This window comes from Antrostomus carolinensis, unplaced genomic scaffold (genome assembly GCF_000700745.2).
Source record: "Antrostomus carolinensis isolate BGI_N321 unplaced genomic scaffold, ASM70074v2 scaffold9896, whole genome shotgun sequence".
NCBI classification, from domain to species: Eukaryota; Metazoa; Chordata; class Aves; order Caprimulgiformes; family Caprimulgidae; genus Antrostomus; species Antrostomus carolinensis.
This window is the reverse complement of record NW_010322564.1, coordinates 30,322-49,342: the sequence shown is the minus strand read 5'-3', so window position 1 is coordinate 49,342 and position 19,021 is coordinate 30,322. Positions and strand designations below refer to the sequence as shown.

Genomic DNA, 19,021 nt, shown 5'->3' with positions numbered 1-19,021 from the left:
CCTACATGAGACCACCATGCTGAGGCTCAGGTGGGAGGACTCCTCAGCACAACCTTGCCTGACAGCTACTGACATACCAAATACATACTCTGTAATCTCAGTACTCCTTAGGTGGCATCTTCATGGCTTCCCAATGCAGTGTCTCCTGTCCCTCATCTGGGTGAGGTTTGCTGTGATATCTGTCTATCTATTGTGGAAGGTTCCCCTCTTCTCAAGGCTCCTCCCATCAAACCTCAAAGAAATTACAGCAAAACACCTCCTGTTAAGCTTATATGTAACTTTGAGAATAACACAGCTGGTGTCATGCTTAAAAGGGATGGATACTTCCTCACAGACTGGCAAGATTTCTTGGGTTTTTTTCCTGAGACATTTCCCCAGTCCATCTTTTGAGTCTGTTATCACAAACTTGTCTGGAAAGGTGAAGCTTTCACCTCAGCTGAGACAAGTCAGACAACTGGGAGGGGGAAAGAGGAAGAACCTTGAGAGCTTTACAGGTAAGTCTATCTCCTATAGATATAGTGGCCAACCAGGAAGACTGATCTGGACCTGGGACTATCAGCTCCTAAGGCTCTAAGAAAGAAAAAACATGTAACATGCACACCTGTATATACACAGATGTACACTAGGTTATAGTTAAAAAATGTTAATCTATAATTGCTAAATGTTAATTTTGATGTGTTCCTTGTTTTACTCTTTGAGATCTTATGTCTAACTTTGCATTTTGGAATACTAAGCATTTTTATTTACTTTTTCATTGGACTTATTTTTCCTCCAACACTTGCTTGTTATAACCTTGAATTCCTGAGATACCGCAGCATTCCCTGCCACAACCTTTACTAAGATAAAGCAACTATTTGTTACACATTGACCTTCTGCAATACAGTTAAAGCAACATAGTTATGACTCAAATTGCAGCTACTGCTGTTTATAATAGAATGAGGATTTTTGCTTCTCATTTGTACTGTTTCCTAAAGAGGTCTGAGACACTCAATGCACTCATAGATCAATGTACAAATTTAAAGCCTGTATCAACAGTCTTGTATTTCCAGTTTAATATTATCATCACAAAGGTAGACAAATCAGACATCCACTCAGGATCTGGTGGAATCATCCACTAGGAACTAGCACACAAGCAGTTCACAGGAATGAGGGCATGAACCACGTGAATCTTCCTTTTTGATTTAGGATAACTTGATTTGCATGGATTGTGCAAGTGGTCTTCTGGACCTCTATCCTTGCCAGGGAAAGAGAACTGCTGTGTTAGTGGCTAACTGAGATGATCTCCACTCTTCCATCAGGAGATGATATTGCTGTGACGTTCCAGCCAGTGGCCACTATTACATCCTGTGTATTCTGTATGCTACAGCGCAGGGCTAGACTCCACAGAGGAGTAAACAACACTATTCCCTAGAACAAAAGTACTTCTGTATGGAGGTCAAAAGTGGTAACAGTTCTGTAAACCAAACTGATTGCACTAGAATGATATAAAATTACTGCATTAGAGGCTGGGTTAAAGTTTAACTATAGTTAAAAAAAGAAAAAAAAAAGAAAAGAGTATTTTTGATTTAGCTATTATGTAAACAGGACAGACAAACCCCACTAAATAACAACATTTATAGCAAAAGAACAATGGACTGCTTTAAAAAGGACTCTTCCCAGTTTGCTTCCACAGTTCTTTGGCTCCTTTAATGCTTTCTCTTTTCACACACTTCCAGTAACCTTGAATGCCTTGCTGTTGCGGTACCTGTTAGTAAAATAACAGTATGTTTAGCATTTACACAAAAAAAGACTCTTATTCACAGACTGTGTCAATATAATCTGCAATGCAATGCTGCTGCTCCCATAGCTCACATGCATAATAACAACAAGTACTTGGTGGCAGCACTCCTCCCAGATTCATAAGCAGTTAGGAATCTTCAGTTTAAAATGTAACTACTTTCTATTTACTATCTCTACTTGTGTTTCTACAAGCGTTAACAAAACAGCTGTAGCAATCATCTGTGGTATTTAAAAACAATGATGTCAGCTTGTTACCCTCAAGCCTCGATGAATTCGGTTTCTCAGGACTCCAAGAAACTCGCTGTGGCTGAGGCAGTCATCTCCATCTAGATCAAAAATCTTGAAGATGGTATCCAAAACATTGTCTGAGAGCTCCTGTCCTGTTGCCACCTTCACTGCTCTCTTGAACTCGGCTAGTAAAGACATAATATTACATCACAGGTGACTGTAAACATTGAAATTGGAAAGCACATAAATAGCAGGATTCTATACAATTTACAATGCCCCATGGGTATTCTAACCAGAGAATTTGGGATGTGTGAACTAGTAAACTATTAGGAGGCCTCAGTTCGTGTGTTCTTGAGCTTGCTTCATCTTTCATAACACAATCTTTATTAATTGCGTGATAAACTTTTGAAATGCACTACTTCTCAAGAAACAGCAGGAGTGATAATTTTTGCTAGAAATACTGCATGCTGAAAACTTGCATACTTTTGGCTGATACCTGGGCATATGGATGGTGTTTGCGTTACTACAGTCTCATAAAAAATACTACCATTTGATCTTGAACCAGTTTCATGCCAATTCATTCTGCAAGAAAACTCTTCTCCTCAGAGAACACTATTTTACAATATGCTCCACTTCAACCAACAATCACCTCAGCAGCTCTGTAGAAACACAGACCATCCAATAGTCAACACAGTGTTTACAGCACATGGTACCTACAGTTCTATTTTTTAAAGTAGTAAAAAACTTTCTACCTTCTCTGAAACTATGATGGAAGACTATGATGTAGATTATTACAGCAAGTTGTCCAATTAAGCCATAAATACAGTAATAACATGGTTCTGCTTTCACAAAGAAGTGCTGTTTATAAATAAAGCTATAAATATGATTAGTTTTGAAGCTTACTAGAGGAAAGAGCACTCCTGACTTAGCTCTCATCTTTGCCTCTTTGAACAATTCCCGCAGTTGATTAATTTACACTTGGTTTAAATATAACTAAGTTAAAAATCCTCCATAAAAGGATACACTACAATTGAAAAGGACATGAAATATGGGATACTTATAGTAGAGTCTTAATTTTGTCTTTAAAAAGATGTGAACTGTTTCAGGTCTTGAAGCTAAATATAAATGCAGATATGGCACTGTGCTTTTTTTGAACAGAACATGAAGAAAATGAGAAAGATCTTCTAAAATGGTGGAGCAAAATAATCTTCAAGCCAAGAAGGTCCACTTTAGAGAAAATATGAGCTGCTAACTTAGAAGAAAAAAAAAAAGTCTAGAATAAAAGGTTAAAGGACTGTCTTATTTTTAGATAAATATTCATATGTGTGTGAATACACACACATACACACATGCAAACAGCAAGACAAAGAGCTCAGTGAGATTCAGGAAAGGATTAGACATGTATACATACAACATCTGTGAGTCACCTCAGGACCTGACTGTTTTCAATCACAGCATACCATAGTATAAACAGTGCATAAACAGAGTCACAACTGCCTGTGGTTAGGAATGAGTTTTTACAAGGAAACATTACCAGAGTCAACACCAACTGTTGGCCTCATCATCCTTTGGCACTTAAAAATGGCTACTTAAATAGAGAAGTAAGCTAAACACTTGTATCTCACTTATGACTATTATTTCACCATTAATTGAACTTATTTTCCTCTTCACTCTTTGTAAACCTTGTGCAAACAAAATCTGTCTCTCCCCACAGAAGAAAGATGTTGTGAAACCAGAGAGAGGAGGGCCATGAACCCAGCTGGGAACTGGAGCACACGATGGAAGAAGAGAAGCTGAGGAGAACAGAAATATAAGGGGGGGATATTGCTGCTGCCTTCAACCACCTAAAAGGGGTTATAGAGAAGAGAGCATCATATTTTTCTCAAAGGTGCATGGAGGTAAGACACAATCATTGTAAGTTGCACCAAGGGTTTGACACAGAAAACTCTTCACAATAAAAGTGGTTAAATACTAGAACAGCTGCCCAGCGAGGCTGTGGAAACAAAACTCCTTCTGGACATGATGAAAAGTCACAAGTTGTCACAAGTTGTAAACCCCACCCCAGTCTTGGCCTTCTTTGGTTCAAACCCCATTCAAACATTTCTCTCTCAAGAACACTGAATTATCTTCCTGTCCTCTCCTAGCTCTCTCACCTTTTTCACATAAGCTCATCAAGTATTTATTTCAATGAATGTTAGTGTCTCATCAAATTTCCTTAGGAACTTTTTATGTTGCTATTTTCAAATAACTTATGAAAGCTGTCCTTCAAGTATAACAAATAAGGAACAACCTCAGAATTATAACAAAAAACAAAACAAAATTTGTATGTTCATGAAACTTTTGTTGCATTGTTCCTATTTCTGCTATATGGGAAGGAAGAAACTTCCCTCCTCCAAATTTTTATTTTAAAAACCACTTTGTTTTTGATAGCCATTATTGCTTAACACTACATAAGCACATGGAGAAGGCAGTATGGAGGAATAAATAAAACACAGCAAGATGCTACAGACCCTGCAAAAGAAGAAACTTCTGTTGTTTAGTTTCCTCAGAAAACTAGTTTTACTATGCAGAAAAAGCTTTGTTATCATGAACTGCTACTAAATCATGTACTGTTTCAATAAATCCTTCCTAATCTAGAATTTAGATTGGACTGACAATCTAAATAAAGTCCAAGGTGGAGAAGGACTTGTGGGTACTTGGTGGATGAAAAGCTGGACATGAGCTGGCAATGTGCACTTGAAGCCCAGAAGGCCAACTGTATCCTGGGCTGCACCAAGAGAAGCGTGGCCAGCAGGTCGAGGGAGGTGATTCTGCCCCTCTACTCCACTCTTGTAAGGCACCACCTGGAGTTCTGCATCCAGTTCTGGAGCCCCCAACTCAAGAAAGACATAGACCAGTTAGAACGAGTCCAGAGGAGGCCACAAAAATGATCCGAGGGCTGGAGCACCTCTCCTGTGAAGAAAGGCTGAGAGAGTTGGGGTTGTTCTGCCTGGAGAAGAGAAGGCTCCAAGCAGACCTTATTGTGGCCTTTCAATATATAAAGGGAGCTTATAAAAAAGATGGAGAGAGACCTTTTATCAAGGACGGTAGTGACAGAAAAAGGCAAAATGGTTTCACACTGAAAGAGAGTAGATTTAGACTGCACATAAGGAAGGAACTTTATGATGAGTGTGGTGAGACACTGGCACAGGTTGCCCAGAAAGGTGATAGAAGCCCCATCCCTGGAAACATTTAAGGTCAGGCTGGATGGAACTTTGCGCAAAAAAACTTTATGATTTTATGGTTTTGTCTGCTGTGAGCAGTCCAGCATATGATAGCACATTAGAACTTACAAATCAAAACATTTTGGGGACTTTATATTCCTATTTATTAATGAAATAGAATTAATTCAGAATAAAGAGCAGTATACTATTTTTGGACTTCACAGTGCTACTTTAAGATACTCTGGGATAAATTACTTACATTAATTCTGTAACAAAAATGCATTTTTTCTTTTTTTTTAAAATACATACGAAAGGTGTGCAGCACTTACCCCGTTTAACAGGACGATTTGCTACAGTAAACATCTGCATGGCAATAGAAAAGTCTTCCAGGTTATTTGTAAACTTGCAAAAAGTCTTGAATTCTTCTAAACTGATATTCTAGAGTATCAGAGAATTCAGATGATATGTAATGAATAATACATTCAAACACAAGTAAATCTATTTCATTAAATCTGGTGGGACCTGGTGTTTAGGTGTGACTGCCTACTCATTGTAAATATTTGTATTTCTCAGTTGGCAAATCATCATTGTTCTTATTTGCATAAAATTCAAGGGCTGCAATAATTCACTTAGAAACTAGTTACATTATTAGATAAAAACCTGTACATACAAATGAGGAAGCAAAACAAAGTGTGCTTTATGTACCAACCTCTCCTGCCTCAATTCTGTCTTTCACATTCTGCCAGTAAATTTCATTGTTTTCCTCCTCAGTGAAGTACAATAACCATTCTGCAAAGTCTTCTTTTCTCATGACGCTCAAACCCTTTGAAAACTTTATGAATTCCATTTCTTGGACTTCTGTTTGCAGATTTTCCATGAATCTAAATGTAAACAGATATTAGTTGATACTTGCATGACTGTATCACTGCTACTACCTTAGCTACTAAATGCATTAAGTAGACACTAACTTTCAATCGCAGATACTATTGACATCATTGTTTAAAATGTCACTGGTTTAGTTTTTACCTGTGCATGAAGATGTTTCCAGAGCTGCATTTCAATAATGACACCAGCAGGGTGCTCTCTAAGTCTGCATTCACAGAACGCTGCTGCCCAGATAATTTACAGATAACCTGGCCTCTGGTTTTCACTAATGTTTAAAAATGTGCAGATAATGAGATAAAATAATTGGTTAGGCAGTATTATAATGAATGAATGAAAAAGGACTCAGTAACTAAAGGCCTGACGCATGATTTATGAAATTTCGTATTAATAAGAGAGGAATGACAAGGTTAGAAAGTGCATAGAAAGATGAGGCCCTAATAATCACAAAGGTGAAAGAAAAGAGGAAACTTGAAATCATTACTGCAGGAAAAGATGACTAAAAGCCTCAAAGATTATAACTGCAAAGAGAGGTTTGGCAAATCAGTTCTGCAATGACTAAAGGATGGATTAGGGAGGATTACAATTGACATGTACAGAGTTCAGAAGAGCACAGAAAATGATGTTGCAGGTGTCTGGGAAGGTATGAAGAGAGCTGTCTGAAAAAGGAAGGGGTGGACATCAAGGTTTTTAGGAGACATCCATTCTTTTAGGAAGAAAAAACCCCAAGAAGCACGAGGAGCAAGTAATAACCTGCAGGTACAGAGCTAGAACTATAAGCAGAGTTGTAGCTTTGCATTTCCCCGGTTTGGTCTATGCGGCCATCAGAATTTCTTCTGGCCTGACATGAATTTTGAGAAAGTAAAGACAATACTATGCGACCCATTTGGTAATTTCCACTTCAGAAATGGGGCAATCAAAAAAGTGATAATTTTAAAATATAAACAAAGTCTAAAAACAGAGTGATGCTTGCTAGAATCCCTTTAGTACTTAGAAAGAACCCTGCTTTATTGAGTTGCAAAAATTATTGACAGGAGAGAATGAAAAACTCCTATATTGGGACAAAGCAATTAGTTGGAGAAAAGGACAGCTAAAGGTCTGTGTAGCAAATATCTGCAGAGGCTCATTTGCTCATCATTGTTTGCACAGCCTCACTGGGTTTGAATTCTTTCCCCTGAAATTACAGCATTTTAGTCCGCACAGCTATCTTTAGTTCTTTAATGAGATCACTTGGACAATTAGTAGCTCAAAGCTCTGTGAAGTCCACAAGGGGTTAGCTGAAGATTGCTGTTGCAGCATAAGCTCTCTCTTGTATTTTTTCCTCTAATAATTAGAGCTGCATGTGCAAATAAAGGGCCAACAAATGCTTCACGGCTCAGGACATGCAAGTAAATGAAAGCCTGAGAGTGGAAGTGATTTTAAGTTTCAGGCTAGTTTTATTAGGGTAATTCTGAGGAGGGGTATGATATGCTCTCAAATTTTATATGGGCATTTTTCTCATCCAGTAAAGGGGGTTACAAGGCTTCCACCGCATAGTCAAACACTGAGGTATCTTCTCTATGGTCCACCTTAAGACTTGGCTCACTTTCAAGTCCCCTGACTCTCCCTCTCACAGGGGGATGAAACACCAAAGGAACTGTTTGTGCCACCAGTGTGAAGGGGAGACCCCTTGTCTTACAGACCAGTAAGAGCTTACTTGCACAGCCTGCAAACCACTCTTCAGTTTTCAGATGCAGCTCCTGTCCTTGTAACTCGTGAGGTGATTGCTGCCCCTGTCCAGCCCCGCAGTCAGCATGTGCCAGGGAGACCGGCCAGCATGGGCTGGCAGAAGCAGTCCTGCCGCACCGCCTGCAAGAGCCTCCCCAGATCCTGGGAAAGGAGGCAGGGCTGGAGGAGAGGACAGCATGGACCAGGCATGTAGACCAGGCATGGCATCAGTCCAGCAGAGACTGACTAGGGCCACTTGGCTGCATTTTGGGAGTGTCCATCAATGGCAAGGAGTAGATGATATCTGGGACGCGTGGATTGCGCTTGGCTGGAAGTCACAGCAGAGACCATGCGGAATGGTAACTACATCTTTGACTGCTGTTTCCAACCAATGTAATGCATGGTGTGGGGGAGGAGAAGCTGCTGAGAATTAGGTCACTTTCAGAAATGTGCCTAAAACATGGATGCAGGGAAACAAGGCACCATGTATTTCATTTTCTTGGCTTTTAATCTATGAAAGATGGACATATTTTGCAACAGACTGAAGGTCTGTTATTGAAAGTATGAGTTATTTATCTTGGGGAACTAACTCAGTCATTTGCTGTACTGGTCAGTAGCCATGTGTGATGACAAACTACATATTCTTCCATCTTTTCTAAATATTGCATTTCCTTAAGCAGAAAACCCTCAGTGACCTGCCCTCTAGCCATACCCAATAAAGGCAGCACAGCTGAAAGACCAGGCATTTCTACATACTGAGGAAGGAGTGAGTGGCCCACCCTGCCACACATATCAGCCAGCTGAAAGGTGCAGCAAAGCCAAAGAGGAAAGTGAAGGCTTTGGCTGTGGCATTTTTGACACGTGCTTGCTTCTACAGTCTCTTCTAGTCAGTCAGTGAATGAAGTGTTGTATTTCCCCATGCCCACTGTGGGTTTTCAATGCCTTTTCTCAGGCCTGGGTTCTTGCCCTTTCCAGTTGCTTTGGGGCAATGACACTGCACCCTTCCTATGGCACAAAAGCTGCGCATCTTGCTGCAATACACAGATTAGGGAAGGGACTGGGAATTACTTATTTAGGTACAAAAAAATTAAAATGGATATTTCATTTCAACTTGCAGGCTTGCTCCTGGCAAGCCAGAGTGGGAAGATTTCCTGCTGTACAAAACACTACTTGGAGCAGCAGCTGAAATGTGCAATTTAAAATTTGTATGTGATACTCTCCTATATTACAAAAATTAAAATACTATGAATCATCGCATCAACATTCTAGGTCACTCTTATTCCCAGATGTGAGAGTTAAAAATCCTAATGAGGTTTTTTTTAAGCGAAAGTTATTAAAAATAACTTTCTGGTTAGGAAGTAAAACTTGATACTTAAATGCCAGGACACCACTAGGGATACTTGCTTTTGTATCTTCTGGATCACGGTGTGATGACTTTCAGCTGGAAATTCCTTAAAAATTTCTCCAGATATTAGGAAAAACAAGCATAGGAATGAAATTCTTGCTCTCCCAAAGTCAGTGTGAGCTTGGCCAGGGACTTTGAAGGGAGCCATAATTCAAGTACAGGAACAGGATTCTGATTGTAGATGTGCTCTACAATTCAAAACAATTACACTGGGAATACTCTTATGCTATAGTAGCTTGAGAATAAAAGCAAGCCATAAATTTCCAAATAACAAAAAGGAAAGGTAAGTCATAAGTTCATAACACAGGGAAAAGGCTAGGAACAGACAGTACTTTCTTTAAGACAGCCTGTTTTATCCACACTCTAAAACACCCACGTTGAAGGCCAATGGCCAAATTCGTTATCATGTTACAACAGCATTCAGCAACCTTATCAGGATTTACCCCTCATTTTGTAATGTGCTTTACAGATCTATAGAAAGAGGGAGTCTCTCAAGACTTTTTGACAACTTGGCTTTAATAGAAGTGAAAATGTAATAGAGGTGGGGAGACTTCAGGAATGCAGCTATTCCCCCTCCAACCTGAGATGTTGCAGTGAAGTGCAGGGAACACAAAGCAGTAGAACAGAACACAAAAGGAAAGGTTAGGGAAAGTTTTCCTTCTTCTCTCTCTTGACCTGAACTGAAAGTCTTTGTAGAGCTTTAACATGCTAATACAGAACTGACTAGTTCTTGTTGCACTGATTTGTAGGAAGGAAACTTAACAATTGAGATAGTGGTGGCTATACCACCTGGGTATCTGTACTCTGCTTCCACTCCTCTTTGGACACTGAAGTCCTTTTGAAGACTTGATAACCCTTTCTGCACCAAAGGACTGTTGCAAACCAGCAGCAAGGTTGTTTTTTTGCAAATCTGACCTTCAAAACAGAATATAGAAAATCTAGTAAGGGACTGACCATTGACCTTTAGAGGACATTTGGATTTCTGATTGTAAATTCAGTTTTGCAAGCAGTAAGACAGTTAATCAATCTCACCATTTTCAGAATAACAATAATAATAGATACAAGTGGAGGTACAGAGACAAATAAAGAGGCAATCATATTCTATTCCTGCAAAGCACTTCCAAATCCCTAGATGAAAACCACTGAAAATGTACGAGCTATCATCACAGCAAAAGCACTCCTGGTTGATGATACTGCCCGAAGGAGATCCTGCATCCATGCATCGCCACAAACACAGAGCTGGACCAGACAAAGGTCTCCACTAGTTGGTTCAGCCCGATCATTCTGTTTTCTTAAATGAAAGGTTTCAAATTAAATGTACCAAGGAATTCAAAATGCTCAAGGAAAGAAACAGGATAGGGAGGGAAAAGGCACGTTTTGTGTATGGTTATACAATTTAGGATTTTCAAGCTAAAGCAGAACATAAAAAGGAAACCTTTATTAAATTATATTTTTGGTGCAAACTTCTATTAACTGATGAAAAATTTTGAAGCAATAAATCAGATGAGAAAATGCCATAAAATGGATTTGAAATGTTAATTTTCCTTATATGATTAAAAGATGCCCATTTTTTAACCATACTGAGAAGTACTTTTTATGAGCCCTCCCAGGAAAAAAATACACCAATCAAAGTTTTTTGCATATTCTTTCCATACTCTCTGCAGTTTGTTTTTTTTTTTTTTCCTTCAAGGAGATTGTGAGAGATTTAAGCTTGCTTGGGGACAGATTACACAAAAAAATAATAGTAGTCGTAAACTATTTAGGGAGTGAATTACTGTCTCCTCTTTTATTTGGGATTAGACATACTTAAACAAGATCAGTAAGGGACTTTTTCAGGGAAAAAAACAGTGTCTGTCAAGAAGAAATATTTGCTATACCTAGAAAACTGAATAGTTTTCTATTCAGAATAAAAAAATAGTACATACAATATAGCTGGAAATTAAATCACAAGTGACACATTTTTTGGAAGGAAACGACCAAAAATTACTTATGTCTCACAAACCGGGGGAAACTGCTACGCATAAGAAAAAAAAGCCTGGAATCCCAAAGAACTTCTGACTTCATGTTTGAAATCCGACATTCTATAAGATGGAGCCTGGTATTAGAAGATTATATTGTTGAGGTGTAAAACTGAGTGTTGGTCCCGTGAAACAGAAATGTGTTCAGGTTTTCTGAGAAGAAAGTCTCACTTGGTTACAGCTTCTTGCATTAAATTTGCCCTTCTTTGTTATACGATTTTAGGTTTGCTGCATATTGTTTTAAGTTTTCTTAAACTGATACAGGAGAATAATGATTCCAGCTGCTTTCGACCAGGAGGCACCACTTTTACTAGTGATGTACGTGACCATATTCAGAATAATTTCATTTAAATTTCCTAACTTTTGCCAGGGAAACAAGCTGTTGCTTTTTAAGTTGTGAATTATTAATAATTATTATATTGTCCTTATGTTAAGGACAATAAAACTGGCAAGAAATCATGTAGCAGTCTGGAGCTGAACATGTGTTCCTTGAGTCCTACCTTAAGATCTCTGAAACCACCTTGTTACTATGTGAAAGATGTAGGATGGTGTGCTTCCTGCATTGCTTCCACTACTTCTAAGCAGCCCCTGCAGAATGAATCGGGAGTCTCACCAATGCTGCTTGACTGGTGTCATGAAATACCTGTGAGAGGGTTAGTTCTTTACTTGCATGTTCCCAGCAGCCCAAGATAGGATGAAAAATTATCTGATATTCTGTTTCATGGTCTCATTCCTTATGCCCAGTAAAAAACAGCCTAAGGATTGTCCTTGTGTGTATTGCCTACCTATGATTTCCAAAGAACCATGCACCAGGCGGAGACAGATGGGAGCACAGCCTGCTTAACTGTTTCCCCTCCCTATAATCAGTGTGCCTCCTGTGTTTGGGGCAGTAGGGAGGGAGGCACAAGAGCTGGCTTACATCAGCTCCATGTTGCCTGAAGAGATGCAGACCGTTTCCATTTTCTGCGTGCCGTCTGAATGCAAAGAAAAGAGAAGAAGGCAAATTAATTGCCCTGATATATTGACTGTGGCTGTTCAATGTGTTTTAAATGTTTCGACTGTGGGCTGAAAGGGTCGGACATCACTGGTGTACCTGTAGATACAGATGGTTGCACACTTACAAAAGGATTTTTTAACGCCAGCCAAACTGAAAAGGAGGAAGCATGAGGAAAATATATGTAAGTAATGAGGTGAGAACACTAGTCCCAGCTTTCTGAATTCTCAGGTAAGTACACTGACATTTCACAAAGAAAGCAGCACAGCAATATCTGTGTATTTAACTAATGGGACAAGTTTTAGTGTGTTCTAATCAAACCTAATCACCCCGACTTTCTACTAGGTACTACACTGATCAATGGAAAAGCTTTCTAGGCAAGAACTTGGAAAATGATAAAAGCATTTGCCATCATTATTTTCTGCTTTTGACAGTGATCTATGTCTGTACAGCTCATCAGTCATCTCTTGTAAAAACAGCGTGGCACTTTGATCAAACAGCCAACAATAGCTTCTCGCGTAAGGTAAAATGTTATGAGAGGCCATCAGATAGAAATCACATTTTCTCTGAACAATAGGAACCTAGAAATGATGTGCTTGATTTACTTGCAAATAAAATCATGTGAAAGGTGATATCTTCACACAGGTTAAAAAGACAGTGATCCTTTTATTCACCTTTCTGCGTGTTAAACAAACTTCACTGTCATGTTGCAACCGAGATGGAGTGTCTACGCAGTGATAAAGAGGCACATTCCAGCTCTACGAAACATAAATGCCACTGTTGAAAAATTACCTGCATTAAACCTTACACTTATCCCACAAATTTTAAGAGCAAGATGTGGGAGTTTGATTTTGATTACAGGCCTCTATCTGTGTGGTAGGCAAAGGTCTTTAACCTACGTGTTCTGAATGTACTAGGTACATAGTTTCATCAATGTCATGCCTCATTGGGTCAGTGTAGGATTTTATCTAAAACCTGAGGCTTTTCAGTTTACACTGTATATGCAAACACAACCTTTTACTGGTGCTCTCTGTCTTTTGTTTCATTGAGAGGTTCTACAGTATTTATAGAAAAGGGAGGCATCTTAAACTTATTTTGCTCACTTAAATTCCTATTGAGTTGAGGTCTTCAAAAGAGAACTTTTGTTTATTTGAAGACTGGTGTATACCAGAGCCAGTGGAGCTGAACACTTTTTAGTGTTAGAAAAATTGCCACTCTTCCTTTTCTACTCTGGCTTTCCCCAAACCATTATCAATTGCAACAACATTAATTTTTAAGAAGGCTGACACAGATTCCCCTGCTTCTGAACATAAATTGAAGTAAAACATATTATCCCAATTTATTTTGGCAGTCTGTAAATGACTGATTGTTTTTGTAGAAAAGGTAACACTGACGTAGATAATCTACTCTTGATGTTGTGCTACAAGATGTGTGTAAAGATTCACACAGTTATTTAGGCACTTAACTTCCACTTATCTCAAAGAAAGACTGTGCATTTGGATTCTGGGCCCAAGTTCACATAGCAAGATGTGTCTGGAGTTCATACTAACAGGAGAAATTGATTTCCCAAGTAACAGAGAGTTTTAACCAGTTAAGCTGTGATGCTGTGTAGGTGATGGTAATCATTACTGATTGAAAAAATCACTAGAAGAAAGAAGCTCATCCAATTAAAACACTAACAGCTGGTACCTGGTTGGGTTTTCAGGTTGCTAGCAACCACAGCAGAACATCCTACTCCAATGTAGACAAAGAACGCACCATTGTTCTGACATGTATATGATGTATAAGCTGAATTGATTCCCTACATCAGTGTTAGAACTTTCTATTAACTCCTGATTTTGCAAAGTTTACAGTGAAATAGACAAAATGCTGAGTTTCCAGGTGTAACATACACTTGGTATTCCTCTGCAGTTTCAGTCTGATGTGTTTACCATCTGAGTTAATTCTCAGTTCTGACATAAGTGCCGTGAAGTATCTGCGTAGTCCCATTGCAAAAGTAGTTCAAAGGGTAAAGGAAACACACAGGTAAAGCTTTAATAGAAGCTGGAATTTGAAGCAAGCAGAGAAGTTGCCTGTAGCCTACCATGACAGTTGTAATGGGGATGAGGGTGTCTCAGCTCAGAAAAGCTTTGACAATTGATTAGCAGTTCACTTTTTTGGGTGATTTGATCAAGAAAAAGAAAAATACTCATTAATTATATTGCCTTAAGGTATGCCATCACACAGTTGCCAAGCATGGTAGTCTCAACCCTCACGACCAGGCCCACTGCTGCTTTGGAGTTATGATGGTGCTCAACTCCTCCTGCAGACAAGGAGACCCTGGGAGCTAAACTAGAAATTTAATCATGGAAAATGATGAATAACCTCCTGCTTGATTACCTGCTTAACTTTCTGAATCAGCTCAGTGTGGGGTCAAATTAATGGCAGCGTTGGTGCAAAGCAGAGGGAGGAAGAACAGGACTGGTTGCTGTTAGGCTTGCCTAGCTGAAAAAAAATACCTGAAAAACTCAGAATAGCGAAGTTTGTCCTTTCCTTCTTTTCCGAAGAAATGTACCAGCAACATTGTATTAACACCAGAGCTTTCCAGTTCTGCTCCCTATAAAACAAAAAACTGTATGATTAATTATTATGCATTGTATGATTATTAATATCTATTCAGCACAAATATGGAATTATTTATTTTAAATAGAATTTCACTAGAGATACTTGCAATTTAATTACTGTTCCCAAAGCTATCACACAGGATCTCAGAGCTGAATAATTCTTTCACATCAACTGGTTACAGTGTATTATATTACTATATATGAGTACAATTTACAGCCAGCTTCGGTGTATTTTATTATTAGAAATGAGAAGGTTGCTAGTGAAATCTTTAAAAGCCATTATGCTTAGGTGAATAGAGGCTTTAAATAAAGTTAACATCATAGCAAAAATGTTTAGTCAGATATTTCTAATTTGATACAGCCATTTAAAAACATTAATTAATAGTCTAAAAAACAAAACTAGAAAAATATAAAGTGCTCTTTTATAATATGGCCTTTCAAGGCTCCTTGCAAATTTTCAATGTTATTAACATTTCTATATGCTTTTTAAACTTGACTAAGAGATTTCTGCAGAAAAAGGATGCACATTATTTCAACTCAACAGCATCTTTAACAAGCCTAAAACCACACATAATGCTGGATTTTTGTTCTATTCTTCTTTCAGCACTAGCATACTGGCATTTCTTTGAACGCAACAAAACACTAAGCAACAAGAAGAGAGAATTTTTTTTGTAAGTCCAGAGGGATTTCAACAAACTTCTTATGACATCTAAATAGCCTCTGTGTCTTTTATCTGGTTGAAGAGGTATGATGAAAGACAAGAGTCTATTCATAAGATTTAATACTAATGGTTATTTAGCTTTCAGCATCATCAATAACAAGTCCCATTAGTCCACTGTGTGTTTCATGCTTCCTGCATATGTGACACAGTTATTTTATAGTTAAAGAGGCAACATTCCTCATTTCTACTGCAAGCTACAATTCACTAAATGCCAGTGATACAAGTTATGTATGAGTGAACCTAGAAAAAAAACTTTTCAAGCTATACACAAACTGTACTTATTGAACTTTATCATTTAACTCCAGGCAAAGAATATTTAAATACCCACAAGATCCATCCTTCTAAAGTTTAAACACTTCAGATTACTGTGAAGACTGATGCATAAACATTGCTATATGCTTTTTTGAAAGTCAAAAGTCAAACATTTATGTATGCTTATTTGAAATTCACACCCAAACTATTTATGTCAGAATGCAAAGTTTTCTAAGAAGAAACAGAGAAGAATCCCCATATTTCTCACTGCAGTGAGATTCTAATCTGCTTTTTGTGTTTTTTGCTTACATGTTTCAAAGACTTGAAAAATGCAAGAAATAACTTTGCTGCTGTAATTTGAAAAACTGAACTAATGATCACACAATTTAAGGCTTCCAATTTAATTACTCCATATTAAAATCAGTGTTGTATTGAAAACAAACAGAAAAATTAGGTTTAAAATATCCTTTTAAAATCTAAGTCTGACAGAAAAAGGGTTTTTTTTTTTTTCTTCTATTCATGTTTCTCTAGTTATAGCCTAGAAGAAGACATACAAACAATACTTATCTCATCTTATCTAAGATGACAAAGCCTATCCCTGGATTTATAACAAATATGCACCTACTCTTTATCAGTTGAAATTCCAAAGTGGAATTGGCAGATGTCCAAACACTGTGTTAGTGAGAGTTAAATGTATTTTAAAACTACAAAACAGTACCTTTCTTTAAAACAGAATATGCAATAGCAGACCACAGAGACCACAGCTTAAGGGTAAAATTTCAAAAAATTGCTTTTCCTAGACTTAATGCTGTTAAATTAAAGTACATGTTAGTACATAATTCCTTTTTGTCCACAGAATCATTAGGAGCTTTTGCTGCTGAACTGTATAAATTAGTACCGACATGACAATCTTTGTTAGAAGATAATGAGAGCTCTATTAATATTTCCAACACCTCACCCTCCTGAGCTGAGGTAAAAGAATAACTGATGTTTGGAATGTCTCTCTTAGCAATGAGAATTAAATGGTAACCTAATCCTGGAGCTGTAAAAAGGACCAGACTGGTAGCTATGAGTCATAGAGCTACTACCTAAAGTGAGTGAAGGTTTGTATTCTGGTTTATCTGGTGGCTTCAGCCTGGGGAGGGTGCAGCACAGCACCATTTTTACAGAAAGCTGATGCACAGAGTGCAGAAGGGTGGGTGATGTTATGAGTCTCATAGTGATACAAGCATGGGATGGGGCAGGAACATGTATCTCAACTGGAGAGCTCAGACATGTTCCTGTTGGTTCACACAAAGAATCCCAAAGACCAAGCTCTGATGCCACACAAGTCTATATGAACTAATGAACGTGTGTGTACATATTACAAACACAAGGTTATGTTCCTAGAGTAATGTTAACACCTTGTACCCTTTTCAAAAGCACCAGGAACTGCTGAATTATGCAATTATTTCATTTTCAAGCAAGATCAGATAACACAACATTTATTTCCTTATTACATTACACAGACTGTTAACACAGAAGTCTGATGCTGCAAACACTGAGTCATGGGCACAGACCTACCTAAGCCTGTAGCTCCCCACTAAGCTTTTGACATTTAGGACCAGATACTGCAGCAAGTAGCAACAAGTGTCACTGAGAAGAAACTTATCACACAGTGGGACAGGATTTTCGGAATAATGTACCTAACTGATTTTCAAAACTCATCTGAAACATTAATAGACTTACTGTCTCTAGATTCTTACCACCTTTCATTGCAGAATTTGCCTGAGGCATGACTGGAAAGCATTCACCATGATTAAAATCTGTAACATGTTCCTTGTTCTCTTATTTGCTTCCTGGGAGACAGTATTTGCTGTGCAATGTCTTGTTTCAATAGAGCTTGTAAAAATAATACATATTTTGGATTTAATTGTTTTTTGGCTAAGGAAGAAGGAGGGTGAATAGATGAAGAACAGGGGCAGAAAAGAGAGGAGGGTCAAGGGAATTATATTTTAGTTTCTGTCTGCTAGTAACGTCCCCAAACTTTCCAAAGTTAAGACTATATCTTTGCAAATTTTTCCAAGTCCACTTCTCTGAAACGCTCTTTGTTTTTCAGCTGCTAGATTAGTCAATTCATCATGCCAGGCTCCTATCCCTGGAGGCAATGTAGCTTCAATCTAAGCAGCCTAGCCTTGAACACTGCTCAAGAGCATCAAACTTCCTGTCATTTTGAGAGTCAATGAGGTGTTGGGATATATCCTAAAACTCAGTTCTGGGAAGAAGGTTTAAAAGATGTATCCATTATGAAATTAATCTTGCCAGGTACAGCTAGTCAAAAGAACTGTGAACAGGCAAGCTAGTGAGACCAGGAGATCCTGATCTCCAAAAGCAGTCTCTTTTGGCAAAGCCTGGACAGCCACAAGTGGATGCCAGAATGAACAATACATAGCTTCACCAAAGGCAAATCGTGCCTGACCAGTCTGGTGGCCTTTTATGATGGGGTTACAACACCGGTGGATAAGGCTAAAGCAACTGATGTCATCTACCTGAACTTGTGCAAGGTGTTTGACACTGTCCCACATGACATCCTTGTCTCTAAACTGGAAACATGTGGGTTTGATGGATGAACCACTCGGTGGATAAGGAACTGGCTGGATGGCCGCACTCAAAGAGTTGTGGTCAACAGCTCAAAGTCCGGGTGGAAACCAGTGACGAGTGGTGTTCCTCAAGGGTCGGTATTGGGACCGGTGCTGTTCAACATCTTTGTCAGTGACATGGACAGTGGGATTGAGTGCACCCTCAGCAAGTTTGCCGACGACACCAAGCTGTGTGGTGCGGTTGACACACTGGAGGGTCGGGACGCCATCCAGAGGGACCTTGACAGGCTTGAGAGGTGGGCCTGTGCTAACATCGTGAAGTTCAACAAGGCCAAATGCAAGGTCCTGCATCTGGGTCAGGGTAACCCCAAGCACAAATACAGGATAGGCAATGAATAGCTTGAGACCAGTTCTGAAGAGAAGCACTTGGGAGTGGTGGTGAGCGAGAAGCTGAACACGAGCAGACAATGTGCGCTTGCAGCCCAGAAGGCCAATAACCGTGTCCTGGGCTGCATCAAGAGAAGCGTGTCCAGCAGGTCGAGGGAGGTGATTCTGCCCCTCTACTCCGCTCTTGTAAGGCCCCACCTGGAGTGCTGCGTCCAGTTCTGGAGCCCCCAACATAAGAAAGACATGGACCAGTTAGAACAAGC

At 38.9% G+C, this 19,021-nt stretch overlaps 1 protein-coding gene across 1 annotated transcript in view; it reads right to left on the bottom strand.

Annotated features, from left to right (window-relative positions):
• Window positions 1-1,639: 1,639 nt before the first annotated feature.
• Window positions 1,640-19,021, bottom strand: part of MICU2 (mitochondrial calcium uptake 2) — a 39,080-nt gene continuing 21,698 nt past the window's right edge. Inside the window, exons 7-11 of the mRNA XM_010170276.1 lie at window positions 14,715-14,812; window positions 5,920-6,091; window positions 5,540-5,648; window positions 2,035-2,192; window positions 1,640-1,744 (exon numbers count right to left, since the gene is read on the bottom strand). Coding sequence (XP_010168578.1) covers window positions 1,640-1,744; window positions 2,035-2,192; window positions 5,540-5,648; window positions 5,920-6,091; window positions 14,715-14,812 — 642 coding nt within the window. The remainder of the gene's footprint in view (window positions 1,745-2,034; window positions 2,193-5,539; window positions 5,649-5,919; window positions 6,092-14,714; window positions 14,813-19,021) is intronic.